A 9,323-nucleotide genomic window follows, 5' to 3' on the forward strand; every position below is an offset into this window, starting at 1 on the left:
GCTGCCTTTTGTACACTACTTCTTGTATTTTTATTTATTCTGTGTTGTAGTGTATAACTAAAGGATATAAATATATAAATAAAATACTCTACAACAAACAGTCCGTGGATGGCGATGACCATAATGACCAATAATGACCAATAATGACAACAATAAAATTGTATTTATAAAATATTTGGTCTCATTTTCTCTTTAAATAATATTTATCTACAAACCAGTGGCGAAGGATGGAATTTAGATGAAGGTAAGCCTTCCCAAAGAAAAGGAAATTCATATAGCGTAATATACTCCAGTTTCTCATATATACATATAGATACAGTACAACAATGAATATGCATGGATTTTTAAAGGTAACCCGACGGGAATCGGATTCTATGAACTCTTCGCCGCTGCTACAAATCCATTTAACTAAAGTAAACATTAATTTGGTGAATAGCTGTTATACCAATAAAAACGATGTGACTTCTTCCGCCCTTAGACCTCCTTAATCCGGCCCTGTCACAAAATCTGTTCTTAACGATCGTCTACTAACTATAAACTACCTCCCTGCTAAATTTCAACTACTTAAGCGTCGTATGCAGGCTTCCACGCAATGTTATTCTTTTATCATTAGAGAAACGTGATATTTATTTTAATAAAATGCACATAGCAACTGAAAAGGTACAGGTGCATGCCCCGGACCGGATTCGAACTTACGCCCTCCGAATCAAAGGCAGAAGTCATATCCACAGGGCTATTACGGCTCGCTTAGAATAATTATATACTTTTTTTTTACTAACGACAAAATATATACACCAAGAAAAATAAGGGTCTTTAAAACTCAGACATATTAAATACGTCAATGGTTTAAAATAAGAATTGTTTGACAGTTGTCTCGTCTCAATACGATGTATCCATGTAAGTTAATTGCTCTGAGGGTAGATGATACTAACCATCTGTGATCTGTCTATTTGCTTTTTGTTCTACGATAAATAGATATCTGTGACAACAAAGACGTTGTCATGCACGGTGTCAAAGGTGTCAATGTTACTTTGACAACTCTTTTACCTTCATTTGTCGTCTGTGGTCATTACAATTATTGACGTTTGTGCGGGGTTGGTTGGTGGGGGAAGGGGTGTTCCCGGTGTTCCCCAAGGAGTTTATTGTATTGATTAAATAAATATTCTTTGTGGTGTTCATGGGCCTTGCCTTGGCCAAAGCGAAAGAGTAATCCGTTAAGTGTACTATAGGGCTTGGTCTTGGCTATAGTAAGTTTGACCTAACTCGGTTTTTAGTTTAACAAATTGTATAATAAACACACCCAATGATGCGATGCTTCGTGCCTTTCTGCGGAAATACTTCTGACAATGTATCTACATCTGGGAAGGACAGAATTACTTTCCATGGGTAAGTAGAAATATAATATTTACATTAGCCACTGCCACAAATGTCACGCTCAGATTAGTCAACTAAACAGAACAACTCCTTTCCCCATTCTCACAATTCATGGATAAGTCAAAATAAGTCACAGCAGGATTAATTACTAGAGATGCGCTGAGTAACGTTTTTGCCGAGTAACGAGTACCGAGTTTTACTCGGTTCAATTTTTTTTCAACCGAGTACTCGGCCGAGTGACTCGGTTCAATCAAATTCCCATTTCGCGCGCGTAAACAAGTATTCAATCCAAAATTGTTTTTTTCAAGTAGGCTTAGTTTACAAGCACTTTTGAAACGTCAAGTTTGACTATTTTTAGTGACTCTACAACCAGCTCAGAAGGCGCAGTCTCCTGTTGAGAAGAGCGACGGGAAACTCAACAGTTGCTCTTTTAAATCTTTCATTTTAATTTTATTTAAATTTAATTGAGATTTTCATAGATTTCCTAAATTACTAATAAATACTTTTTGATTAACGCTGTTGTTTTAATTATATGTACATAAATAATGCTTTTCTTAAACAAGGTGTACTCAACATTCACCGACCGAGTCATTCGGCCGAGTACGAGTATCAAAAAATCCGCCAAGTACTCCGAGTACCGAGTATCAACCGAGTACTCGGCCCATCTCTAGTAATTACCTATCCAAGAACATCTGCAGCAGGACACCAGTTAATCTACAAATGCAGGCTCTTACATTAGTACGTTCAAGTGTTGGCTGTGCATACTATGAATGGAAGCTTTCAGGTTACCCAGTGAGGTCCATCTCCGTGCTGCATGGCTCAGAGCCCTCGGCAAACAAGACAATCATCTGCCCAACCCTGCCGTGGTCTGCTCGCAGCATTTCATAGATGATGACTTTTGTGATGCAGAGAGCTGTGCACGACAACTGTGCTCTGATGCCATTCCTTCCACACTGCTGGTAGGTTTCTCACAAATGTTATGTACTCATGCAAACTGTAGTGTAGTGACCAGCAGTGTACTTGCAGATGTGCGTGGTGTGCCTGGACACTGACAGCAAGCTGCTGCTGATGAGTGAACACAAGCTGGAGGAGGCCTATCAACAGTTCACTGGACTGCAAGTATGTTGATGCTCAAATTGTACTGCACATTCACTGTAAAGAGATTTGAGTTGTAATTAAATATCATGTGTGTCAAATGGAGAAGAAATACATCGCGAGGAAACCTGCATACCTGAGAATTTTCATAATTCTCAGCGTGTGTGAAGTCTGCCAACCCGCATTGGGCCAGCGTGGTGGACTATTGGCCTAACCCCTCTCATTCTGAGTGGAGACTCGAGCTCAGCAGTGAGCCGAATATGGGTTGATAATGTTGTTACAAAACATACTTACAGCTTAACTACTTACTTCTGAGACTATATTTAGGACATCAGTTTTACTCTGATCGAAAGCAAAGCCTAAATTCTAAATCGAAATATATGTATTTGGTGGACTGACGACATCAAGCGAGTCGCAGGGATTCGCTGGATGCAGGTGGCTCAGTATTGTGATGTTTGGAAGTCCCTACAAAAGGCCTATGTCCTGCAGTGGACATCCATCGGCTGATATGATGTATCTATATTTTTAAACAAGCAGATGAAAAATGGGAAACCATTGCCATTACTAATACAGCAAACATTGCTACTTCAGCTCAGTAAAAAAAAATACTTTGGTACTAAAATTTGTTACAAGAATAATCAACTACTATACCACAGCCTTTCTGTATGAGTACTGTTTACCAACAAACAATTTCAAAATGAGGGTATAAATTAATAGTCATTTCACTACTAATAATAATTATAATTAACTTGTTCTTAAACTAATGAAAATAAATTTGATTAATAAGCTTAGAACTATTAGATATAGTTAATATATTTTATATAACATTTTATAAACAAACTGTACATAATTTGAAATAAATAAGTTATGAAATGACATACGTTTTCTACCTTCATTTCTAATTTGTTTGTTGGTAAACAGTACTCATCAAGAAAGGCTATAGTATAGATATATTGTTATCTAATCTACTTACATACACAGACAATTCTGTGCAGTTGTTTCAGTTGTGTCGTGGAGGAAACCTGAAGCAAACACTCTGTGTGCTGTGTGCTCAGAGATTGAAGAACTTCAGTAGATTTAGAGACTTGAGCTTGAGAGCCCATTCACTGATGACAGACATATTTGATCAACATAAAGCTGTGAGTAACTTGATGTGATTTCATTTGTGTCTAGACCAGAGGTTCCCAAACTTAATTTTCTCATAGACCACTTTCAAAATCTAGCTGATTGACCCCTGCTACATTACTACTAGCTACATTACTATATCCCAAAATTCTAAAAAATATGTAATATCTAACTATGGAAACATTTGTTGCGGCTCAGATCAAAAAAACAAAATTATCAGTTTTATTTTTATTTATACAATAATTGCTGAATTAATCAATTTATTATGTTGTGAGTGATGTAAAAAGCAAAGTTAGCCAACTTTACTTTTAATCATTTAATATCTGCTCACAGCACAAGAATCAAATAAATTCTCATTTGTTTTATTTAGAAAATGTCCCCCTTTTTTCTACAAGTTGACTACAATCTCACCTGATGGTAAGTGATGATGCAATCTAACATAGAAGCGGGCTAGCTTGTTAGGAGTTGGATGAAATCCACACTCCTTTCAGTTTCTACACGACATCGAACCAGAACTCTAAATCGCTTGGCAGTACGTCTTTGTTGGTAGGTTGATAACTAGCCACGGACAAAGCCTCCCACCAGTCACATTGGACCAATTAAGAAAACCTCAATCCGGCCCAGCCGGAAATCGAACCCAGGACCCCCATCCCTGTGAATCTAAGGAAAGTCAAAGCCCCCTTCAATATGAACCTAGATATAATTTCATGGACCCCTGCTTAGCGCCATGAACCCCCATTTTTGGTCACGCCAATGTAGACCCCAGTAGAGTCTCCTGTAGACCCTTGGGGGTCGGGGGTCCGCCAACATAGACCCCAGTAGAGTCTCCTGTGGACCCTTGGGTGGTCCACCCGGACCACTTTGGGAACCAATGGTCTAGACCTAACATACATATATCTGTAGGTACGTTGTTATATTTTCTTAATATGATGCTTTCTGATATCTCTTGTTTCAGATTACTAAACAACATAAGGCAGCAATGTACCACGCAACGAAACAACTGAAGTGCAGTTTTACACGTACAACATTAGCAGCTGATCACTGCGACTTGTACATAGATCACACTGATGAAGAGGAACAGACAGCAGAGGAATCTGTGGTGACAGATGTTGCAACAGTTGCAATCAAGGATGACTGTTCTGACTCTATATCAATTACTGATAATATGGATGACCGTTTCAACAATGACTGTCCGTCTAATGAAGAATACTCAGACATGGAAATAAAGTCGGAAGCAAGACTGGATGAAACTCTTAACAGAAAAGATTTATGTGATGCATCGCAAGTGCTCGAGCCTCGGGCAGCTGAGAGCTGTGACCAACTCGAGCTAGACAAGTCAGTATACAACTTGATCCGCGTGGAATTTAGTTTTTCACAAATCCCTCGGAAACCATGGATTTTTCCGGGATAAAAAGTAGTCCATGTGTTAATCCAGGCTATAATATATCTTGATACCAAATTTCAGCTAATTCGGTTCAGTAGTTGAGGCGTGAAAGAGTAACAAACATTGATATCATCAAAATCATTTTTCGCAAATCTCGGGAAACCATGGATTTTTTCGAGATAAAAAGTAGCCTATGTGTATTAATCCAGAGTAAAATCTTTTTCCATTCCAAATTTCAGCTAAATCTCTTCAGTAGTAGAGGCGTTATAGAGTAACAAACATCCAAACATCCATACAAACTTTCGCGTTTATAATATTAGTAGGATTTGTGCTGCGTGTTAAGGGTTAAATTACTAAATTGATCCAGCAGTCATTTCAATCAGAACAAACCTACCGTGCGTGGGAGGCTTCGGCCATGGCTAGTTACCACCCTACCGGCAAAGACATACCACAAAGCAATTTAGCGTTCCGGTATGATGCCATGTAGAAACCGAAAGGGGTGTGAATTTTATCCTCCTAACAAGTTACTTCCATCTTAGATTGCATCATCACTTACCATCAGATGAGATTGTCGTCAAGGGCTAAGTTGTAAATAATAATAAAAAAAAGAACATAATAACTGAAATTTCTTATCAGATACAGAATATATTTAGCTTTAAGTTGCTTGATAATTATTTACTTTCCACTGTTGTTATAATTCTAGGTTATAGTTTCAGTTTATGTATAACATCCTTGTTTTGTCGGCCTCTGTGGCGCAGTGGTATGCGCGGTGGATTTACAAGACGGAGGTCCTGGGTTCGATCCCCGGCTGGGCAGATTGAGATTTTCTTAATTTGTCCAGGTCTGGCTGGTGGGAGGCTTCGGCCGTGGCTAGTTACCACCCTACCGGCAAAGACGTACCGCCAAGCGATTTAGCGTTCCGGTACAATGCTGTGTAGAAACCGAAAGGGGTGTGGATTTTATCCTCCTAACAAGTTACTTCCATCTTAGATTGCATCATCACTTACCATCAGGTGAGATTGTAGTCAAGGGATAACTTGTAAAGAATAAAAAAAAAAAATTGTTGCTACCACTCTCACATTCTATTGTATTGTTGTACAGGACAGGAGTTCAGAAGCTGAATGATGTCCCTCCTCCGTCCGGAAGTTCTGCTCAGGCTTCAGGTGAGTGACGAGTAAACTTGTTTGTGGTCTCTATTTTTTCCACTGAAAACCTAAAAAAGTGGATAAATCTTCAAGTAATGATGTTGATCAAAATGATCATTACATTTGTATGGGCGTTCAAACAAAGTTACAAATATCTTTGTTATTTGTGCGTTTATGTTTATAGTTCATATATATTGAAAAATTTCACGTTTACTGTAATGAGGCTATGTATGAATTTTTATATAACTTCGTGTTTCTTACATATTCGTCGTCATCAAACCATATTCGGCTAACTGTTGAGCTCGAGTCTCCTCTCAGAGGTTAGACCAATAGTCCACCATGCTGTCCCAATGGGGATTGGCAGACTTCAAACACGCAGAGAATTAAGAAATTGTCTGGTATGCAGGTTTCCTCACGATGTTTACCTTCACCGTTTGAGACACGTGATATTTAATTTCTTAAAATACACACAACTGAAAAGTTAGAGGTGCATGCCACAGACCGGATTCGAACTCACACCCTCCGGAATCAGAGGCAGAGGTAATATCCACTGGGCTATCACGGCTCAATCATATGACCCCAATCTCTGGATATCTTGTGTATCAAGAAATAAATTATAAGAAAAATGTTTTGTTGCAGTCGCTCCACTGTCCGCGAGACTAGCGACAAACAAGAAAAATAGAGTGCAGGCAACAGAAGTAACAGCTGATACCCAAAAAAGCGAACAAACCCTTGAAACTGACATTGGCGAACTGGGCAACCTATCATCTCAGAGCGGCAGTACTTTGTACACGGATACAAGTATATTAACAAATTGTGTAGTCCAATTGGGTGACATTCTCCACAAACCCAACATAGCTGTACTAGATGATATGGCACATATGAGCACCTTCTCTGTTAAGAAGTCTTACTCGTGTGATATGTGCAGTTATAAAAGTACACGAAAGGAACATTTTTTAAATCATATTTTTACACATACAGGTCAAATGCCATATTCTTGTAATATGTGTTACTATCAATGTTCACAAAGAGTAAACTTATTGAAGCATATGAGAAGCCACACTGGTGAAAAGCCTTACTCTTGTCAGATATGCGAACATAAATTTGCACAAAAAAGTCATTTAACAAAGCACATTAAGACCCACACTGGTGAAAAGCCTCATGCCTGTAGTATGTGTAATTTTAAATGTGCAGACAAATCTTCTTTACTGAGACACACGAGAACTCACACTGGTGAGAAACCTTACAGTTGTGACATATGCAAACATAAATTTGCACAAAAACGTGATTTATTACAACACACCAGAACTCATACTGGCGAAAAACCTTATTGTTGTAATGTGTGCAGTTATAAATGTACAGGAGCATCTTCTTTATCACGTCACCTAAAAACTCACACTGGTGAAAAGCCTCACACTTGCGATATATGCAACCGTAAATTTCTACGAATAAGTCAATTATCATGTCATATGAAAATCCACAGTGGTGAACAGCCATATTCTTGTAAAATGTGCAATTATAAATGTTCAATTAAATCATATTTATTAAGTCACATGAGAACCCACACTGGTGAAAAGCCTTATTCGTGTGACATGTGCAATTATAAAACCGCAGTAAACAGTAATTTATTAGTTCATAAGAGAAACCACACTGGTGAAAAGCCTTATTCTTGTGACATGTGCAGTTATAAAGCTATCCAAAAAGTAAACTTATCAAAGCACATGAAATACCACACTGGTGAAAATTCAAAAAAAAATTGAAAAATTTGTGTTCGTTAAACTCAGAAACTAAGTGCTCTCGTACTGGCAAGTCTCATTCCAGACCATCTTCTGGCACATGAGATTTAACACTTATGAGCTAAAAATGCCTGGGGAAAGAAGTTCAGTCAGAGAGATGACTCTGGAGGCATGGCAACAGGAATGGGACCAATCTGTGAATGGACGCTGGATCTCAGACTACATACATAAGGACTAGTATCGCATCCAAATTCACGAACAAAATTTTCTGCCATTTTCTAAGAAAAACGAGCTTAGATTTCATACATATCTTATACTAAACTAGCAGTTTTTGTTCTATTTTTACACCATTTAACTACACAAAAAGATATTTTTACGGAGGTTATTAACCGACAGACACGATTGTAAACTATGAAACATCGATTCTATAGAGACAGTGTTTATAATCGCATAAGATCGTTGATCATATACTTTGACAGAATAATAATGTCTTGCGAGGCAGGTCTTTATCTAATTAGTCTGAGCGCTGGACCCATAGCCTAACTTGTTAGGAGGAGGATGAAAATCCACACCTTTCGGTTTCTGCACGGCATCGTACCGGAACGCTAAATCGCTTGGCGGTACGTCCTTGCCGGTAGGGTGGTAACTAGCCACGGCCGAAGCCTCCCACCAGCCAGACCTGGACAAATTAAGAAAATCTCAATCTGCTCAGCCGGGGATCGAACCCAAGACCTCCGTCTTGTAAATCCACCGCGCACACCACTGCGCCACGGAGGCCGGGGACAATAAAACACCATGTTTTATTGTCCCCGGTTTAAAACCGAAAGAGAGGAAGTGACAAAGGAGGTAGGATATATTTATTTTATTATATATTATGTATATTTTATATTTATACATGTAGTATATATAAATATACTATTTTTATTATTATATATATATATATATTTTTTTGTTGCACTATCCCGCATTTAATTACATTAATTCCTTTATCCAAAGGTTGTCTGGTAGATATTGCTATAAGCAATAAGACCGCCTTTGCACATAATTGTTTTCTATGTTTTCATTTGTTTTTGTTTTGTGCAATAAAGTATAAATAAATAAATGAAAAATAAAAATAAATATAATGATACAAGCGAGTGACAAATGGGACGCAATTAAAATGTATTTAGAAAACGTAATGAAAACATAGGAGAAGGATGAAAGGGAACTGGGAAAGTGAAAGCTGTGGCGCTGGCGTTTTTGGAGGTAGGGTTTTAAGCCGTTAGGAGTCGGGTACTACCGAAACGGGTGTCCATGAGGATTTTCCCCCCTACGGAACAAAAAATCGAGAAGATTTCGAGAAATGATGTGTGAAACTATTATTATGAGAACTCACACTGAGCTCATAGTTCATTAGCAGAGTCTGTCGTGAATTTATTTTAAAAACCAAAAAAGCAACTGAATTACTGAACCAGTGAAAGTTAA

General features: G+C 38.2%; 1 protein-coding gene across 2 annotated transcripts; it reads left to right on the forward strand.

The window, feature by feature from the left end:
* Window positions 1-1,078: 1,078 nt before the first annotated feature.
* On the forward strand, window positions 1,079-7,972 carry LOC112045796 (zinc finger protein 436). 2 transcript variants are annotated; one of them, XM_052889799.1, is made up of 7 exons: window positions 1,079-1,386; window positions 2,159-2,333; window positions 2,401-2,493; window positions 3,465-3,608; window positions 4,550-4,929; window positions 6,080-6,141; window positions 6,763-7,972. In XM_052889799.1, the coding sequence occupies exons 1-7, from the start codon at window positions 1,304-1,306 to the stop codon at window positions 7,881-7,883; spliced, it is 2,058 nt and encodes a 685-aa protein (XP_052745759.1). In that variant the 5' UTR covers window positions 1,079-1,303; the 3' UTR covers window positions 7,884-7,972. The 2 variants fall into 2 exon arrangements, with proteins under 2 accessions (XP_052745759.1, XP_023937900.2); XM_024082132.2 differs by lacking the exon at window positions 2,401-2,493.
* The last annotated feature ends 1,351 nt before the right edge of the window (window positions 7,973-9,323 follow it).

This window comes from Bicyclus anynana, chromosome 26, assembly GCF_947172395.1.
Source record: "Bicyclus anynana chromosome 26, ilBicAnyn1.1, whole genome shotgun sequence".
In the NCBI taxonomy this organism is placed as follows: domain Eukaryota; kingdom Metazoa; phylum Arthropoda; class Insecta; order Lepidoptera; family Nymphalidae; genus Bicyclus; species Bicyclus anynana.